Below are 20,510 nucleotides of genomic sequence, written 5' to 3'. Positions count from 1 at the left end.
TTCAGTTAGGCCCCATATTTTTTAGCAATGGTTTCCAGAATCCCAAGTAGGCTTTAATAACTCACTCATTTCTCACTTAATAAGAGTAGAGAAAGGATTTTTTATTCCCAGGATTTAAAAAACATCTGTAGCAATAGTTGCTTCACTTGTGTTGTTAATCCTTAATTACAATTTTCTTCTATAAACAGTCAAAGATTTAAAAAAAAAATTTAATAACTGTCCAAATAAGTCAATATTGAAATGCATATTTGCAAGCTGCCAATTTAAAGTATTAGGATAGGTCTTAGGTTTTTTTATGTTGAATATTTTTTTAGCACATTTACATAATCTTCCTTCTCAATAATAGCATAATACAGGCTGGTCCTGTGAAATACTTATGTATATGCATGGGGGAAGGCATGAAATCTACATCTAAGAATTTCTTGACTCTACTGCTGCTTGTGAACACTGGAGCACTTCCAGGTTTGCAATGTACTTTCAAAGTAGTTTCTCATGCATCTAGAATATATTTCATATTGTGTCTTTTACAGCTCTAAGGACTTTTCTAATTCCCCAAGCTAACAGTATGACTTCTCTGTGCATTTACTCTTTGACCTGGAGTTATTCTCATTCTGATAAGCTATTTTGCATGATTTAGTATTCATACTTCACAAACTTAGTCAGATGAAAGCATCATGAATTTCCAGTTTTACAAAATACTACAAAAATTGTCTACATTATAACATAGAATAATATTGAAATACTTAACAGTACAACTTTGTTCACAGGATAGCTTCCGCCGGCAATGGTGTCTAGGTTATTGGTGTTATAGCGATGGCCATTGGATATAGCCATGTTAGGAGACACCTTCAGTGTAGACTTGTTGAAGTTCAGCTCCTACTATGCACTTGTTTTTTAGATGCTGATACTTTTTTTACCACTACTTCTCTCAGTACTAGTGATGTGTGACTAGAGTGAAGCACATTTTCTTGGTCTTGTTTTCAGTTCATGTTGAATGACTATATTTCTTAGTAGTTTATTCTTTCTTTGTCAACAAAAATCCGCAGCTCAAGATGTGCGTTTTGTAACTCCTGAGCATTCAAATTTAATGGTTTTGCTGGTTGTATTGCCACAGTCCTTAGTCACATAAGTAAACCTGAATCCTAGGAAGTGATAGCTGCTTTTCCACTGTTAATGCAAATATATCCTCTCAGTGCAAAGCTGGGGTACTGCAGGGTAACATGAATAATATGAGATACTGTCTCTCGTTGAGTGAATTTTGATGTAAGCCTTTTCAGATCTTTCTGGATCCTGATCCAAACAGCACTAACTCCACTTCTGTCTTGCCTGATGGGCTCTCTGAGGGTAGCCCTGCTTCTTTCAAGTCTATGGCAGTTTCACAGTATTTTGAGATATATTTCCCATGGTACTTCGGCGGTTCTTTGGGCTAGAAATGTAGGGGGAGGGGGATATCCATTTGACAGCAGCAGATACTAGACTAACAGCAGAGCAAGCTGTGTTGCAGTCACTGAGGTGCGGACGTGCACAAACTTCTAACAGGATGGCCTCCACCTTTCTCTTTGACATAGACAAGCATTGACAAACATTCTGTTAGGTATTCTTTTTGTCATAAATATTAATATAAAAAAGAGACCTTAAAACACCTGATCTGTAAAATAATCTTTTCAGTTTTCTCCTTGAACTGCAGCAGACCTTTCTCAAAACCAAACAAACCAAAGCAAGACTGCCTCCTAGTTTCCAGGTATGGACAGTCATCAACTTCTTGTGGTAAATTATTTCAACAGTTGAGTTAAAAATCTGCACATTATTTCTTGGCTGAGTTTATTTAGCTTCATCTTTCTGTCACTGCTTTGTTTGCCAAACTAGAGAGAGCTCCAGTACTGCATTAATAGATAGTAATCAAGTTTTCTCCTAAACTCTGTTTGTTAACCATCAGTACTGTTCTAATTTGGACAAGAAAGCAAATATAGAGTATCTAATTAGCATTAGTTGAAAAAGCAATTATTGTTGTGGTCAAAGCAATTATTTTTGTGGTCCTGATAATAATGTGGTTATCTTTAATCACAAGCTTATTTTGGCTAAGTCAGCTAATCAGAGTCTAAGTAGGTGGCAAATGTTGCTATTAATGGAAGTTATAGTCGCTTCTGCATTTTCTCCTTAATGGAATATTTAAGGACATACATGAGCACTTTGAAACGTATTTAGTCTGATCCAACCATCCAAATGTAATATGCTTAAACTTTTTAGGGATACGTTATTCTGAATATGTGGATATGGACCTATACTTTACACTTTGAAACAGATTTGCCTACAGCATCAACAATCTGTGGAGCTCCAGAATTATGGCTAAAGGAAGTTGTGCAAGTGTTGACCTTTATTTCCTCCTACTGACTGTTCTGCTGAGATTTGTTTACTTCACCTGCAAGAAAAAGAATAAGGGGAATACTGGAAGGGATGGTAATGAGTGATGCTTCACTAGTTGTTTGGTAGCTTAAGAAAATATCTTCAGAAAGCCTGTCTAACTTTTTCTCTTGATATTTCTCAATTTTATTTTTCTCTAAATATTTGTTTTCTCATAGTCCTGTTTAATCCCAATTCTATGAATGATAGAAACTCAAGTCATCGAGAATTTTGATTAGATATTCTCAGACCTTTTGCTTACAAGAACAACCCCAGAATACTTCAAAGGACTGTTAGATTCAGAAGTCAGGTTTCAGTCTAACATAACTGGGCTTTCTTAAATATAAAAAAATCAAAATGACTGAATAAGGCAGGCCAGAAATAAAAGCTTTCCTATCACAACCTACTGCAACAGCGACTAAAATAAAATTAACGTTCTGAGATCTGTTACAGTCAGATTGCACTTTTTAAATGTAATCCATGTAACATTTGTGAAGTGCTAAGGCTTTAGAAAAATACTTCATGTGGGAGTTAAACGTTTTTTTACAGTCAAAAAAAGAACGACATATCAAATATGTACATGTCTGCATATACATATAGTAAGGAAGTTTTACTCTGTTGTGTTATAGTCAACAAGAAATCACTAACTAAGATAATTTTTAGAACCCCAAATATGTAAAGAATTGAAAGCATATTGTCTAGTAAGGTAAGAAAAACTTACAAATAGGCTAGTGCTAATATGGTTTTGTTTGCTGCTATTTTTTAGCTGTTACTACAGATTATTTGCTTTGGTATTTAATTTGAAATCGGAGGGTCTGTATTTTTATAAAGTCAAGCATTCCAAGTCTTCTGAAAAAGTGAAGTTTACAGATTTATTCAGTCCTGCTTGATTAGCAGAATGAAAACATGTTGATTCTTTTTTTCTTTGCTTTCCAGAAATGTAGTCCAGAGAAAAAGACCTTATTTAACCAAAAAGAGAAGTAACTAGTACTTTTGATAGCTTTTATTACTAATAAAAATCTTTAGTTAATAATAGTTTCAAGTAAACGTTCATCCATAGAAAGCATTCTACGTTTCTGAGACAGGGGAAACTTATTTAGTGAATCCCTGTTTCAAAGACAAAATTTTGAAAGAGGCTAGATGCTGTAGAATTACTTGAACAGTAACTTTTTAGTGGATAAAACAATCTCTGGAAAATATTCAAATCTTGCCAGCAGTTTATGTCATTTAATTCTGAGTTTTGACTAGTGGTAGTCCAGAAAACAAAGAATAGGAGAAAAACTAGAGTCAACTTTCTGAATTTAATAAGTATTGTGTTTTTGTTTTTTTTTTTTTTTTTTTAATGAGGTAGCATTGCTAAGATTAAGTTAATATGCCATTGTTACAGACTTTAAAGAAGTAAAAAATAATAATTTACAAAGAAACAGTACTGCTAATGGCAAAGAAACAAAGATAATTTTAATTATGGGGGGTTTAGTTGTCTTTAGAGAAAATAAGTAGTACCAGGTTAATATTGTTTATGCTTCATGTATGATGAGCTACCCTATATTCATGACAGACTCCAAGTAATTAAGTAATTAGCACTGCATATAATAAATGCAAGTTTCCTGAAATACTTTTCAAAGATTATTTAGCTCAGTAGCCTTGTTCATAATTAAAAATACCTCTAACTCATAGATTACTGCTAACTCATTGTAGATTATAATCTATGAAATTGTGTCAGTTTTAACACAGCCTGAGTAGTGCCAAACTGATGTCAGAAAAAAAGATGTAGAAAAGAAAAAGCAAAAATCAAATTTGTATGGGTTTGTGGAATGTTTTTTTTTGCTTCCTATATACTTCATCACAAGATTTTTTCTGTTTTAATTCTTGTTTCTTTTTCTTATGCATAAATTTCACGTAAGCAGTCTTCTTCCTAAGCATTCACTTGCTATTAGATCTTGAAATAGAAAAAAAAATGTGGTGAATAACAAAATCTACCAGTATTGGTAGGGGCATTTTGAATTTATTGTCAAAAGCAGTAGTGTAGTATGTTGTGACTGCTGGGCTCTGCTTGTTTAACTACCATTTAGGTGTCTGTAGCTATGTAATTGGAGTGTGGTTTTGCAGTATGTGACCACAGGGTGAAATCTCTAGCTGTGGTGTGCCAGATCATTACCACCAGTACATAACAGCTTTGAGCAATGGTTCAGAAACCCATATAGAGATACAGGCAAATTGCATAAAGGAAAAATGGGCTGGAAAGCTTGCTTATGAATGGAATCTAAAAATGAAAACGTGTTTACAGCCTAGTAACCTGTAAATACAAATTAGCCCTTGTTAAGAAAACTGTAAGTAAATGTGTGTGTGTAACTTCTGTATTTAAACACCCAACAAAGTTATCTTGGAAAAAATTTAATAAGGTGCATGTTAGCTCTGGTTCCCATACAGTAACTTTAGTGTGCCCTGGTTTCAGCTGGGACAGAGTTAATTTTCTTCCTAGTAGCTGGTACAGTGCTGTGTTTTGGATTTAGTATGAGAATAATGTTGATAGCACACTGATGTTTTAGTTACTGCTGAGCAGTGCTTATCCTGAGTCAAGAACTTTTCAGTTTCCACGCTCTGCCAGCGAGGAGGTACACAAGAAGCTGGGAGAGAGCCTGGCCAGGGCAGCTGACCCAAACTAACTGAAGGGATATTCCACACTGTATGATGTCATGCTCAGTATATAAACTGGGGGGAGATGGCTGGGAGGGGCGGATTGCTGTTAGATCATTGGTCAGCAGGTGATGTGCAATTGCATGGTGCATCACTTGTCTTGTTTTGTTTTGTTTTGTTTTTAATCTTCTTTTTAATTCTTCTTATTATTAATATATTTTATTTTATTTCAGTTATTAAACTGTTCAACTGTTCTTATCTCAGCCCTAGAGTTCCTAGAGTTTTACTTTTTTTTTTTTTTTTTTTTTTTGATTCTTCTCCCCATCCCACTGAGGGGGAGGAGGTGGAGAGGAGGGAGTGAGCAAGCACCTGAATGGAGCTTAGTTGCTTGCTGGGTTTAAACCATGTCATAGGTAACAAAAAGCACTTTGGTGAGAGAATACCAAAAGTTACCAGCTCATATTGCACAAAAATAATTAGGGAGACATTGTGTATCCCAGCTTGCTTCTCTCAGTCTCTTATGAAAACTGCTTGAATACTGGATTTAAAAATATTCCCAGGTTATCTCCTCCCAATGAATTTTAGTTTGGAAATATTTCTCCTGAGTTTCATTATGTGAACAGAATTTAAGTAAATTTTTAAAACGAAATGCTAAAATGCATAACTTGAAGTATTTTGAAAAACAAACTCAAAAAAATGAAAGTATTTTAACCTTTTATTTAAATGTTTCTCCACAGAGCAAACACAGATAATTTAAAAATAGTTATCTGTTCATCCCATTTGTGTAAGTAGAACTCAATGTTGGGCAAAAGGCTGACATTTCATTTTGAATCATTGTCTTTTCGAATTTGCCTGATTTTCCATTCAGTGTATAGGTAATAAATCTCAGGATAATATATCCTTTCTGCAAAACCCTGTGAAAATGAAGTTTCTTTACTAGAAGTAAGGAGCTAAAGATAGTAGAGAGCTGTAGGAAAAACGCCTTTGGCCTGTTCTGCTTCTTAGGAAAGTTACAGATTCACGGACTATATGTGCAAGACCTTGATCACAATTGGCCAGATGGACAGTGAGTGTCTGGTAAAAATCCATTTCGATGGTATCTCTTCATCGCAATTTCACCCCTTGAATTTTTCAACAGGAAGATGTGTTCTGCACTGCAGCTATCATTATCTATTAGGCATACAGGTCTTATGATTGTAGTTCCATGGCTAAGGTTTTGTTATATCCTGCCTTTTGAGTGTTGTTTTACCTTCTGAGTTATCTATTATATTCTCAAAATCTGCACTTAAATTTTTGATTGGAGAATTAATCTTAAATTATTCAAAGAATCCATTAACTACTTTGGGTGAAGTTGTGTGTAATCAGGCATGTTTTCTCCTTTGCCTTTGTCCTTTTTTATTTTTTTTTTTTTAAACAGTGTCAGCAAATGTAAAAGATGCATAGAAAAATACTTACTAGTAAATGAAAATACAGATATTTGCCCAACTTAATTCCATATCCCTCTGTATTTTTCTTATTGAATATGCTGCACAGTGTAATAAATGGATACATTGACTAACCTGAGCTAACAGCATTTACATTTTTTTACTTCTGCATGTCTGGATTTTATTTTAATAATGTGCATATTAACACTGTATAAATTTATGTGGGGTATATTTGCATTTAATACTTTACTTCCACAAATTCTTTGCCATTGCAGTGATTTACTCTTTGGGATCAAATTCCTGGGATGCTGTTTGATTCCAATTCCCCTGCTGTTAAAGGATTAAGTGGAGATGCTCTGTTCCATCCTGAACAACGCTATCCTACACGTTCTCTAAATGTCTGCTGATTGTGCATCTTACCTTTTTGGGAGAGCTCAGGATGTGCGGGATGGAAGGAAAGATATGGGGAGAGGGCATGGAGGAGAGGAGGGGGGTAGTAGTGCCTGTTCCTCTAACTCCTATAAGCCTTAAGAGTCAGCATACCTCCACCAGCCATAGGAGGAGGTCAAAGCTGCACTTCCTGGGAAATCCTCTGGATTGTTGTCTCAGCACTGCTGTTTCCCCTGGAAGACAGTTTTCCAGGGTGATTGTGACAGATGTAGATGACAATAGATTATGAGGACAGTGAGGGAATGAACAGAAATGCAAGTCCCTCCATTGTAAGGAATTGATGGAGAAATGATGCTCAGATGGGGTAATGAGTTGACAAAATGCATAAATCCCTGTTTCTACTTCTAGCTCACTGCTCACTGGAATCCTGCTGACCATTCCAAATCATCTTCACCAGACAACATTAAAAAAAAACACTTTATGCTTTCCAGCCTAAAAATTTCCTTGCCTACAAATCCTCTTGCAGCCTTATTGGTCCTTTCTCCCTGCTTACTCAGTTTCCCTCCTTACCTTCTGGGTCATCGCTTACCCGTCCTGTACTCCACCATACTTGAGTCCTCTTTTCCAATGTTTACACAGCCTTGATTTTTTCCTATACTGCTAATGAAGCTTCAAAGTGTCTCTAGGTGTAGTATTTATTCCTGCTTACTGTCCATGGTGGTCACTTGCCATATATTTAAAATAGCATATTGTGTTCATTTTTGGCAGATAAAAATAGGCCATCCTTAAAAAATTAAATAACTTTATTCTTAAAAATAACTTGTATTTGGATTTTGTCCTTGACAGGCTTTGAATGACAATAGGAAAGCTGTCAACTCTTGTCAATCGCTTCATTATATACTTGACAACCTCCAGTTAGAACATAAGAGCATAACCGAGGAGTAGCAAACCTAATTGTAGGCAAATAAAAGAAAATTCACCCACACGGGAGAGTGAAAGTGCCGACTGGACATTGCTGTATTTTTCCTCCATCAGCCTCCAATTGTCAGTTTTTGCTTGACAAGCTAGGCCATAAAAGTCAGATTTTAACTCTATTGATTCTTTTACCTTTTAATTTAACTAACATCTTTTTAAATTACTAATTTTTATATGCAATAAGAGGTACATCCACATGAACGTAAAAGGCATATGTACCTCACAGATTTATCTCTATTCTGACATCTGTGTCTGATTTAGCAAAAGCTTGAACTGTGAAAACTTCTGATGATGAAATATTGTTTGATTATTTAAACTACTCTTGTTTTCAATTCATTATTAAGATCTTCAGTAAATGTCAGCTTAATCAACTCATAGAACCTAGAGTTTGATATTCTGTTCATAAATCAATTATCACTTTCCAGAAATCTTTTTATGGGACTTTGAGGAAAACATGCTCAATTTTTTCTTTATGAGCTTTGAGCATTTATATTTTAAACAGTCTATATCCTAGTCTTTCCTAAAAAAAGAAAAAATCTAGTCCGAGTACAAGAATAATAAATGGTGATAGCTGCAAATGGATTGCAAAAATGTGGCAAAACTTTCCCAGTGAGTAATCCTGGTAAATTGTTTAATCTGTTACAGACTTTGCAGCCTTAAGGATGTATTGCAAACATATCTGTCCCAGTGTCTCAGGAGATGAAAAAATTTTGAAATGTGATCGAGTATTTGATGTGTGATAGTATTTTTCTAGGAAATAATGGATGACTAGTAAATTAAGATCTGATTTTGTTGTTGAAAGCATAAGCTTTTTTGAAGTGTGGGTGAGTTGCTTGGAAGTTAATGAGGCTGTACCTCAGCTTTATCTTTTGGCTTCCTCCTTGTACTATTAGTAACAGCTCAGGTGCTGTTCAGAATCCCAGAGAAGAGTGTGGTTAGTATAAACAAGCAAATAAATGCAGGAGGAAATTTACAGAATTGACAGAGCAATTTACCAAGGCTCTAGTGAAGTCAATACCAAAATTGTAGCTTGCTTCAGTGTAGTTAGGTTTTCAGACATAGGATATTTCCTTTCCTATTCAGAAAGTGCAGTTTTCTAACATTTTCACAGTTTGTGTTCTTTTTTCATATGTTCTTTTCTTAACAGAAAACCTTCCTTCTCTTCAAAACACAGATCTTGAAAGCTCTTGGATATTACTCTTCTTGATAACAGCATGCTATTTATTAAACAGTAGCTCCTCTTCTGTAAGATTATATATTTCACTCTACTAATCATATACAATTTAAAGTACTGGAATTCGAAGAAGCGCCCATCTTACTGCTTACATCTCCACAAGGTCCTATTTGCTTTGGCTTAATTTACTTTGAATAGATTGCTATGTAGTAAATATTAGAGGCAGGGAATGTATATCTTCTGTTTTGTGTACATTGGTAACTATATGAATTTTTAGTACCTGATAAATATTTGAATACATTTCATTTGATTGATATTAATTTGATTGATTGAAACAAAAATTTATTTATTTTTTGATTGTTTTTTTATAAAAAATAAAACCACATGCCTAGAAGAATCTTAGTTCCTTCTCACACTACGGGTAGTGATAATGTGGAAAACAGTCAATCCTGTTGCAGATTTTGTGCTAAATTTCCAAGTAAACATAGCATTGAGATATTGGGCGTAGTGCTGTAAAGCTTAACTCTTGCAAGATACTCTTGTAAAGAGAGTCAACATGTTAGATATGACAAATTCTGTAATGAAAGATGATTATTGGCAGGTGGGAATTCTTTCTAAACCATTGTTGTGGGTTTACCCTGGCAGACAACTCAGCCCCACACAGATGCTCGCTCACTCCCTCCTGCAGTGGATGGGCAAGAGAATCAACAGGGCAAAAGTAAGAAACTTGTGAGTTGAGATAAGGACAGCTTAATAGGTAAAGTAAAGCTGCCTGCACAAGCAAAGCAAAACAGGGAGTTCACTCACTGCTTCCCATGGGCAGGCAGGTGCTCAGCCATCCCCAGGACAGCGGGGCTCCGTCATGTGTAACGGTGACTTGGGAAGACAAACATTGTCACTCCAAATGTGTCCCCCCTTCCTCTTTCTTCCCCAAGATTTATATGCTGAACATGACATCGTATGGAATGGAATATACCTGGGGTCAGCTGTCCAAGCTGTATCCCCTCCCAACTTCTTGTGCACCCCCAGCCTCCTCACTGGTGGGACAATGTGAGAAACAGAGGAGGCCTTGATGCTAGGCAAGCGCTGCTCAGCAATAGCTAAAACATCCCTGTGTTATCAACACTGTTTTCATCATAAATGCAAAATGTAGCACCATATGGGCTGCTGTGAAGAAAATTAACTTTATCCTGGCCATACCCAGTGCATCCATGTAAATCTGTGCCGTGGCTGTTGTTTAACATTGGGCACTATTGAGTAGCATTTGCTTATTAGTTCTTTTCATTCCTTACTTTGTAATTAGATTTTTCTTCATTCAGAATGAAGTGAAAGGGTGAAATTTTAAAAACATAAACTTCTGATAACATACTTGCTTAGGGAAATTAAAAAAAAAAAAAAAAAAAATTTCCACCACCCAGAGTGTGGATATAACTTAGCCACTTGCAATTGCAAACCAGGCAGCTGGAAATGATCAAACTGCATATTTTCCTAACTATAAGAACATAAATTCCATTTACTGAAATCTACCACTGCCTCTGCTGCTAAAGCAACATACTGGAGCAGTCTTTACCATTTTTTTCAGTAATATATGCCACTGTAACTATTGGAAGACAAACTGCAGAAATACATCCTCATGAACATTCTTTTTAAATGATGTATTAAAGACTAATATCAGAAGATCAGCATATCTGAAAACAGATATTAATTTTTTTCTAATTTCCTTTTGTAACTAGAAACTCCTCCGAAAATAATTATTTACTAAACTTGAAAAGGGAAGACAATTTGCATATAAACCCTGACCTAAGAGAGAGAAGAAGCAGCTACCAAGAATTAGATGAATAAATAAATAAATATATGCCTTCCTCCCAAGTTAAATTATTTTTAATACACTTTATTGAATTGAACTGTCATTATTTGTGCGATGATTAAGAAAAAATTCTGATTTCTTTCTTTCCTGTTTACAAGAAAAAATAAACAATTTTTCTGACCTAATACTTTTATAATTATCACCAAATTTCATTTGCTTATGGTGGTAGTCCAGATCTGCTACTGTGTCAATCTAAGTAACTCTTCTTCCTCTTAATCTCCTATCCTTCAGCATCTTAAAAAGCATGTAACTAAGAGAGACCTTGTAAAATTATTGGGACTTCCCTTATTTTCTCACAAGAATTTCTTATTATGTTTTTCTGCCAAATTTCCATCTTCTGTGTCAGTTCTTTTGGGTTTGTTATTCTCTTTTATATTATGCACTGGAACTAAGACAGGATCTGCAGTCTAGGTGGAACAGGAGCAACTGTTTCATCCTGTGTCCTGTCCAGCCTCAAAATAAAATATTCTGAATCATATCCAATCTCAAAGAATTCTTCTTACTTGGCCTTTTCACAGTCCAACTGGATGATTAACTGTGCTTTATCACTATATGACCACCACAGCCAAATTCTTTTCATATGCCATATCTGCAGGTCATGTCTTTACAGCTAATAATTTCATCTATCTTCAGTACCTCCAGGAAATTTTCTTTTCAGGACAGACTTCTGCAACAGATAGATACTGTTTTCTCTCTTTGGGGAAAAAATTACTATATTTCATCTCTTCTAGATGTACAGAGGAAGTTTACCAATTTCTGATAGCAAACAGGAGAATGTGCTTTGGAAAAAAACATTCTTTCACTCTGCAAATTGGTGGGCATTGCTATTTCACGCACTTTGTTTGCATGGCTTAAATTTTGTGACCTTCTTAGTTCCATTGCATTGCAGGGGATTTCGTTTTTCTTTTTCTTTTCTTTCCTTCCTGTTTCCAGTACCAGGAATTAGAGATATTGCAGGGAGTGGAATGATGAAAAACACCACCAAGTCTTAATAGACGCAGTGTCTGCATATTTTATGAACTGCACGAAGGCTGCACTCATAGGTTTAGAAAGCAGTTATGAACTCTAAAATTGAACTGTTGCACTTTTAGAAGGAAGAGGTCCTTCATGTTCTGCTACTTTTTTGTGAAATAATTGTTTCTCCTCTGAAGTATCTTGAAAATTGTTCATATAGGACAAGAGCTATAGTTGCATCAATTTTCCAGTCTCTCATTAAAATCAGATGACTGTCTTTTGCACACTTTATTTAAAAAAGCTGGGTGAATCTCACAATACTCTTTTCCCCATTAAGATAGCTTCTAACACTGTCTTGTGATTTTACTTTGTGTCTCACACTTTTAAAAAATCAGTGGCATAAGGTGATAGGGGAAAAAAATGTTTATTTTATTTACTCATTAAAATGGCATTTTAAGAGGCAGGTGCATAAAATTGCTTGTCCACTAGTTACAGAATATTTTTAGCTAGAAAGCTGTTTTACACTAAGCTTCTATCTGTGCCACTAATGGAATGGTCTTTAAATTGAATTACTTGTATTTTATTTTTCTTTTTCATAAAAGATTAAGATAGGAAGGTGAAGTTAAATTCTGTAACTTAGATGTTCACAGATCATTTTCTTTCTATATAGAGATAAGTAAAATATTCAGGAAGTTATCAAACCTTTTAATCTCTTATGTAGAAAAGAACAGAAGTACAAGCTTGGGTCTCTCTGAATTTTATCAAGATCGATTAAAGTCTTTATTCAGGAAGTTTAAATACTGGCAACTGCATTTTACCCCTGGTGGAATAGGTCCCACCTCAATATGGCCACAGAACTGTTATTAGCATGTCTCGGATGCATTCTAATAATATTGTATAAATATCTAAAGTGGATACTGAGGATGCCATTGACTGTATTGTCTGACCTACCATCAAGAACTGATGCTTACTGTGGTGTAGCTGAACTTCGATGTATTTTAATGAAGTCTCCTCTGACCATTCTTCTTTGTGGTGATTTATCTTGTTAATCTGCTCCATGAAAGCAAATGTGCATAGTTGAGTCAACATAAAAGATGAAGTGATTTATTTAGAACCAGAATTCTTGAAGATGGGAATATATTCATGTTTTCTATCCACTTCCCTTTCTTTACTTGCAAGGGAAAAATGAGTCACTTGGAACCTCACCATTTATTTATAGCTTTTTCCCTAAAATATCTGGGAATAGTAACCTGGAAGATAGGCATGAATATTTCAGTGAACCTTGCTGAAACTTCTCATATGCATGAATTAGAAAATCCACCTCACAGAATTCTGGTTAAAAGTTACACTCTCCCTCATCTAAAAGACAAGAAAAACATAATTACATGCAATTTTCTCTTATCAAGTCAAATATATATGGGGATTTATCTAATTATTTCAAAAAGTCTTTTTATAATTAAAGGTTTCTAAATTATTTTAGACTTTAGATTTAGTATGTTTGCTTGTTAAAGATCACTGCCTTGTCTTGATCAGTAAAGTGAAGGGAAATTGCTTACTGCTTCTGTTTTCCTGTGAATAAATTATTTTCTTTAATTTTCATTTAATGTTGCATCTTGATAAAAAGAGGTCACGACTTTAAATCAACTCACTTTATTAATTTCAAAGTTATATTTTATTTCATTTGAAGGTTGTAATTAAGTTTCTGTATTTTCATTACACTTCACCATGAAGACACATGTTTAATTACCCTGAGCTTCTCCTATTGTCTCTGCAGAAAATGCCCCATGGACAGAATCTCATTGGGAAATTGATCCCAAAAATATTAACAGTGTTACCAGAGAAGGTGGATCAGTGCTTGTGATTCTTAATATAGACCAATACACAGTCTGAAATGGTGCAGATACTTTTATAGGTAGTTGTCTGGGCCTTCTAGTATATGCACAGCATATGTCAAACAGCCTGTCTGTGTCTGCTAGGATAGTTACCATCTCTTGAAATAACATATGCTAAGCCATCAAACTTTCTCTTCCATTGGCACACACACCAGAAGTTTAGTCAATATATTGGTTTCAGCTAGGGAATAAGAATTTTCTAAGTTCTGAGCTATGTCAACAGACTTTCATAGTCCAGATGGGGCTGTAGACAAGTCCCTGCCACTTTTTCAGCCCGTAAATTTGTTCAGCAGGTTGAACTGACATGTTGTTGGAAATGCAGAAGCCAATGTGACTTATTCATGCAGTGGACTTTCATCAGTTCAGATGCATCATTTTAACACCACTGAAAATTCATAGATTGTAGTCATAGAAAAAAGGTGGCCTCTGATTCCTGTTGTTTATACATGTTTGAGAAACAGCAGTTTCCAATGATGATGTATTTTAATTTGTCATATGTGTGAAAAGTTTAATTAGCATATTCATCACCCAGCCCAGAAGTAGCATTACAATTCTTTTCACAGGCAGTTCATAAATTGTGCAATTCCAGTAGAGTTAGCTCTGTCTCCTAGAGACAGTGATACATCCACCTTACAGCCATTCTCCCAAAGCGAACAAAGCAAGTGTGGCAGTGGAGTCAATGCTCTCGAATCAGGACTTTTAAAAAGTTATGGGTTTGGTATTTTCTGAAAACTGATGCACATGAGCATGGACAACTCCTGTTATCTTTAGTAGTAGCCTGGTCTGTGCAATCAAGAACGGATGTCAGGCCCTGCTCTGGGAGTATGCTACTCTCCTGAATCCTGCAAAGGCTAGATAATAACTGCAGCCTCTGTTGTGAGCGAACCATTGGAGACCATGTTATGGTCATTACTTTTTTGTTCTCATTGGGAACTAAACGATGGAGCAGTATCCTCAAACTGCTCTTTTGCCTGTTGACCTAATAAGGTGTCACCTAGCAAATGGATTTGAAATTGCTGGGAACTTGCTCACTGGGCAGAAGTTGCCAAGAGACTATCCCATCATGCAGAGAACTGGGCGAAGAGCTCCCTCAAAGTTACTTCAGCAACTTAATGTCATGTGTGCATGCACTTAAAATTGTTTTGTGATATTTTAAGATGATGTTGGAATTAATGTGCCACAATCAAAAAGTAGTTGCTGCTCTAACAAGATATCTGTTAATTTCAGTGGTGTCTAAATGAATGTCAAGATATTGAGAACCTCTTTTTCTGCTGGACTCTTATCTCTCTTCTTATTTCCACAAAAATCTCAAATGAAGCATCATGATATATTTGGATAGACTTCTTCAATACATTTTGGTTTAGGTCAAGGCCATTGATTTTGGAAGATTAGATTACACAAGATTAATTCATGTAACTCCAGAAAATTGTAGAGCAGAAGGAATTGGTGATTTAAAAGCTAAATACATTCTGTTTCTCTTACCTGGCTATGGAAGATTATACCTGTATTCTACTCATATAAATTAAATACTTTTTGAATCCATAATGAATAACTTTTCAAATGTTTATATGTTATGTAGAAATGGGATATCCTAATTTTAATGTGTTGTGTATACCAGTGCTAGCATAATGACAATGAAAAGGATCATTAAATGTTTTCTTCTTTTCTGCAGAACATAGAGTTGTATAGTAACATCAGTCATTCATTTTGGGTTTTTTCCTTTTTCTCTTAATTTTAAAGGCAAATTAACACATTTATATGTCTGTGTATGGTAAATCATGATTCAGATTTCAGTATAGAAGGTAGAGTATAAATGAATACTGAGCAGCCAAATTTTGTTACAACTATAGGACTTGAGTAGTAACTCTGGTTATGGATAGTCCTTTTTAATTAGTCTGGAGTGCCTTCCCTAGCCAAGTGGTTCTGGGTTTGAATTTTCAGTTCCTGGTTTTGGAACTTGACTGTTTGTTAATAGCTGTTATTGCAAACCTAGTCAGATCAAATACGTGAAAAAGCTTAACAGAGCCTCCTGAAAGAACTTCTGCTTTTCCTCAAGTCTATGAAATGTTAAGGGGATGTGGTGAAGGTGATGTGGGAGGGACCAGTAAGTTCTCCGGTTTGGTCCATCCTTGTTGCAGCTGCAGGGGCCCTGCAGGGCTGGCGGCTCCCTGTGGGCCAGGGCCAATGGAGGGCTCCCCTTGAGGGGCCTCCAGGGCAAGGCCTGGCGGCCTGGGCCCATCCCACTGCCCAGCCAGGAGCAGGGCAGCCGGGGTGCACCAGGGCAGCCCCAGCCCCCAGCCCTGGGCACCCTGCTGGGGATGGGCTGAGGCCGGGCGGGGACGTGGGCTCACGGGTGGGCCTGGCTCAGCAGGGCCCAGGCTGGGCAGGTCCCGGCTGTGGGGAGCTGGGGGCCGGCCCTGGCAGCATCGCTGGGGCAGGGGCTGACAGCCCCAGGGGGGCCGATGTGGGGTCCCGGGCTGTGGGCAGGTGGGGGGAGCCCCTCAGGGCCGGGGGTGCCCTCAGCGCCTGGGACTGTGCTAGGTGCCCTCCTAGAGCGCACCTTCCATGCTGGTTACAGCCTGAGAGAAACCAGTCTGTGTGCTGCCAGACCAGCCCATGGTGGAAACCAAAGCCCGGTGAGCGGGGAAGACTGAGAGACCCACTTCAAAGGCAGATCCATGCTGCAGGTTAAACCAGCAGTGTAGGCGTGCCCGGTGTGATCTTGATACCCTTTGGCTCTGTAGCGAGTTGTAAACGCTTCTTTCCTGATACAGATTTTTTTATAATACCTGCTGCTGTTATAAGTAGTTGAGACATGTAGGATAGCGCAACTCAAAATATTGTCAAAATACTGCAGATGGCTTATTTAAAAAACAAACAAACAAACAAAAAAACAAACAAACAAACAAAAAAACAACAACAAAAAACAAAACAAAACAAAAGACTAAACAAACAAATATTAAAATGTCTATTTTTCATCAAGAAAGGCAGAAAATTGCCTCCCTTGCCAACACTACTTGATGGTTATTTTTTCTTTATGTGGTCAGTAGGGGAGTAGAAAGCTAACTTAGTATTGAAACAGAAAGAAAATTAGGATTTTAATGAGGGTTTGATCAGCAGTTTAATAAACTCCCACCCCCCAATAGCCCAGTTTTGCTGTGTATTGCTTTTCAGTGCTCATTCTCTATGAATTCTTACAGTCATATCTCATTAATATTGAAAGGCATAATAAAAAGCAACTAAATGCAAACATATTTAATACCATTGAAAAAAAAATGACACAAGCTTAATTCACTTCATTTGCTATTGATAAACAATATTTGAAAAGACACATTGGAGATGATGGTGAATTTATCAACACATTTTATTTTTACTGATTGCCCATAATGTTTTGCAAGTAAAATTTCAGTCAGCACTGTAGATGTTTTCTATGTTGAGCTGAAACAGAGGAGCAGAATGGCCCATTTCTGAGACTTAAAACGACATAGATTTCAAAAAGTTTATTTCAGAGCAAAGAATAGCAAACTTCTGCCAATGAAATGATGTGTCAGATCAGATAGTGACAAGTCTGGCACACAATCTTGTCTGCTGTCACACTAATGATAACTGAGATTGTGGACATAAAATCAAGTTGGAGAGTCAGTGGATAGTCTGCAGTGTTGGACAGAACAAAGTAATCAAGCTATAAAATAGGTGGGAGAAGAGTAGAGAGAGGAAAACACAAACAAACAAGTTAATTTTAATATCTCAGAGAACTGATATTTTTGTTTATCTTTTGTTTTTTTGCTTATATTACTTGAAAAATGAAAACAATATGAATCTTAGAACTCCAGGTGTCAGTTTTTTTCTTTTATACTTTTAATTGATTTTTATTTTTGATTTTTATTTTTTGCTCTTAATTATCTACATGTAATGCTTCACCCATTACTTATTTGGTCAGTGCCTGATGAAATGAAGCTGCTGTATATTGGGAAGGGTTTCTTGGAATTGCCCTATGTTAGCACATGGATGACACCTTTCCGAAAAGAAAATTGCTAGAGAATATGCTGTTGCTAATTCAGTAGGGTGTCACTGCTAATGGTAAGTGCCTCCGCATACCTTTAGGAACTGTCTCTGCTACTGTGCTTTTTTTTTTAATTCATTAGTATAAATGTTGTATTAGATCACTACTATTTTACTAATAGTAATAGTAGTTTTCTATTATTCTTTTGAATCTTCCTAAATTCAGTCTCATTGTTGCATCTTATGATACAGTTTTAATGCCATGTACTGTATGTACAAAATGTTTACCAGTGCACTTTTAATCTGTTGGTAATGTAAAACAAACAAAAGGGCAGAGCTGCTTCAGTGAGATTTCTCATGCCTGTCTTTCTTAGTATGAATTTGTGTTACCTTTGTAATCATTTTGCTGAAACCTTCAGGATGAGGGGACCTGTCACTGTTTATTTTGCTAGCGTTACTCTTTTCCATCACTCTTTTCTTTTGTTTTCTCTGATGACCCTCTTTGTCCTTAGCTGCTACTATCCATAAGTTTTCCCAGAAACCAATCCTGAGCAAAAACTAATCTACTGGTGTTTTGCAGCTTCCCATGGAGCTTTTAGGACTTTTCAGTCTTACTGCTTATGCTACAGTTAATCTACACTGCATGTGTTTTTATTTTTCAGGAAACTGAAGGAGCAGTGCAGGCTAAACAGCCGAATGTGGAAGAGGTTTTGTCTAAAGGGTGTCATTTATATAAGGAAAAACCAGCCACTCATCCAGTAAAGGTAATGAAGCAACCTTTAGCAATATCCATTACTGTGTAATGGGTTATGCTTCCCCTGTTGTACACTTGTCCTTGATGTGCTCTGTTTAAAATCAATGAAAGAACTTGGCAAATGGCATTTGTTCTGTTCTGTGATGGCATAGCCAGGAAAAATGTAATGTTCCAGATAGAAAATTTTTACATATTATGATGGGAATATTGGTTTTGACATTAAGGTTGTTCGACCTCTTCAAGAGCAATCCACATTGAAAGCAAATGTAATTTTTGGTGCCTAATTAATGGCATCATATAACATGTTTTTAAACATCCTTATTTTGAATTTCACTTTCAGAAATTTTGTCAATTAAAAAAAAAATGAACATGTTTTCTAGAAAAGGTAAGAGTCAAGTCATAAAGAGGGTCATTTGCTTTAAATTTTTTCCATTGTGAAGGAAAGGAGGCATGGCAATATAGAATTTTCCTACTCAGTTTCCCTGCCAAAATTCATGTAGAATGACTGACCTGATTCTGTTTTGGAGCAGAGGATACACTGTTAAGAAGGTTAATGCCTCCCATCATTTCCCTTTTAGAAAAATGTAGTATAGAGCCCTTTTCCCCAGCACAGAAATCAGTTTGAAGGAGATATTTTACACTCTGTTTCCTAAAGACTATGTAGACCTTCACTGAGACCAGAGTATAATTTTCTATCCTGTAGAATCTTGCAGCAGAAAATAATCAGCAAGCAGCCTCCCATGCGTGGTTCAGCTACTTTTGGAGTGGGAGACCAAACTAGTAAGGTCATTCCCATATCAACCAGAGCTTGATCTACTTTCTGCTTTTATAACTGCTAATAAAGTATCTGTGAACATGATGATTAAGAGTTTCCAGAAACTGTAATAGTGGCTTATTGATTACACTAAGTATCTATTGCAATTGCTTCTGACTGTGCAGAGATAGTAAGCTTTGTTTTTCTATGTAGAGCTTCTCCAAACCTACAGCACTCAATAAACTAATTTTACAGAAAAATGTTTCCTCAGTCAAGTTAAAGTTAAGATGTCTGTAGGTGACCTCTACAGTGAATTTATTGGTTTTCCATCTCTATCTAGTCACTATACCTTGAGTATTATTTTCCTACTTTCGCAAAATGTCCTCTAAATTAGTTGTAAATCCAACCAACAGGATTTCCATTCACAGGGGGACATGAATGCACTTATTTCCACTTTAGAAATTAATACGCATTTAAGAATGATATGGTTTCTTTTCTTCTTTCCTGAACAGTTATTTTCCCCTTTGGTATCTATGCTTTTTTGTTTTTAATGATCAGTTCTAAACAGTGATAAAACACTAGAAGAGGTGAACTCAAGGTGACTGAAAAGTAGTGTGCTAATGAGAGTGGGTAGAAACAAAGCTTTTAACTCTGTGTTGGACATTTTCCTTAGCTTAAACTGTGCTATTGTACGGAACTGAAACATGTCATCTGCACACTGAATGGATGATGGAACACAAATCACTCTACAATAACTGCATTTACTCATTTTTTATTACTTCAGCTGCAGTCTTAGGGGATCTTACTCCACATTTTAACAAGAAAAGCACTTGAAACAACAAAAAAAAACAGAGATTTTGGCTTTCCAGATTTTTGTAATTGCATATAAAGAATTGCAGAATTAATTTTCAAGGAGAAGAACTAGTCCTTCTTTTATATACCACTGACAGAGGTATAAATGGTGTGAAATGATTCTGCTTAGGCCAAACTTCTGACATAAAAGTGTACTCTGTGTCTGTTTCTTTTAAGTGTTCACATCAAAGACACTGAAAACTGCCAATTCCTACCAGATTTATTGGAACAAGATAACTCTTTAAATAAAGATTATGATATCCCTTGAGTTGTAGTTTTGACAATGATATTATAAAATGTGTCTGTGAGGAAATTAGTAGCTACTCATGGAGTAGTGAGTATTTCATTTCTAGTCCCTCTTTAATTGCATTTTACTTTTTTCATTACATTCTGTAGTTCAGTTAATTGAACGACCTGTGAAGTTAATTTCTGGTT

General features: G+C 36.1%; 1 protein-coding gene across 19 annotated transcripts in view; it reads left to right on the top strand.

The window, feature by feature from the left end:
- Positions 1-20,510, top strand: part of DMD (dystrophin) — a 1,076,492-nt gene that overhangs the window by 684,310 nt on the left and 371,672 nt on the right. For all 19 annotated transcript variants that reach the window (XM_042788288.1, XM_042788292.1, XM_042788293.1 and 16 more), the window contains one exon: positions 18,378-18,479. In XM_042788288.1, coding sequence (XP_042644222.1) covers positions 18,378-18,479 — 102 coding nt within the window. The remainder of the gene's footprint in view (positions 1-18,377; positions 18,480-20,510) is intronic.

This window comes from Tyto alba, unplaced genomic scaffold (genome assembly GCF_018691265.1).
Source record: "Tyto alba isolate M040663 unplaced genomic scaffold, T.alba_DEE_v4.0 Super-Scaffold_14, whole genome shotgun sequence".
NCBI lineage: Eukaryota > Metazoa > Chordata > Aves > Strigiformes > Tytonidae > Tyto > Tyto alba.
This window is presented reverse-complemented; position numbering and strand designations above follow the sequence as displayed.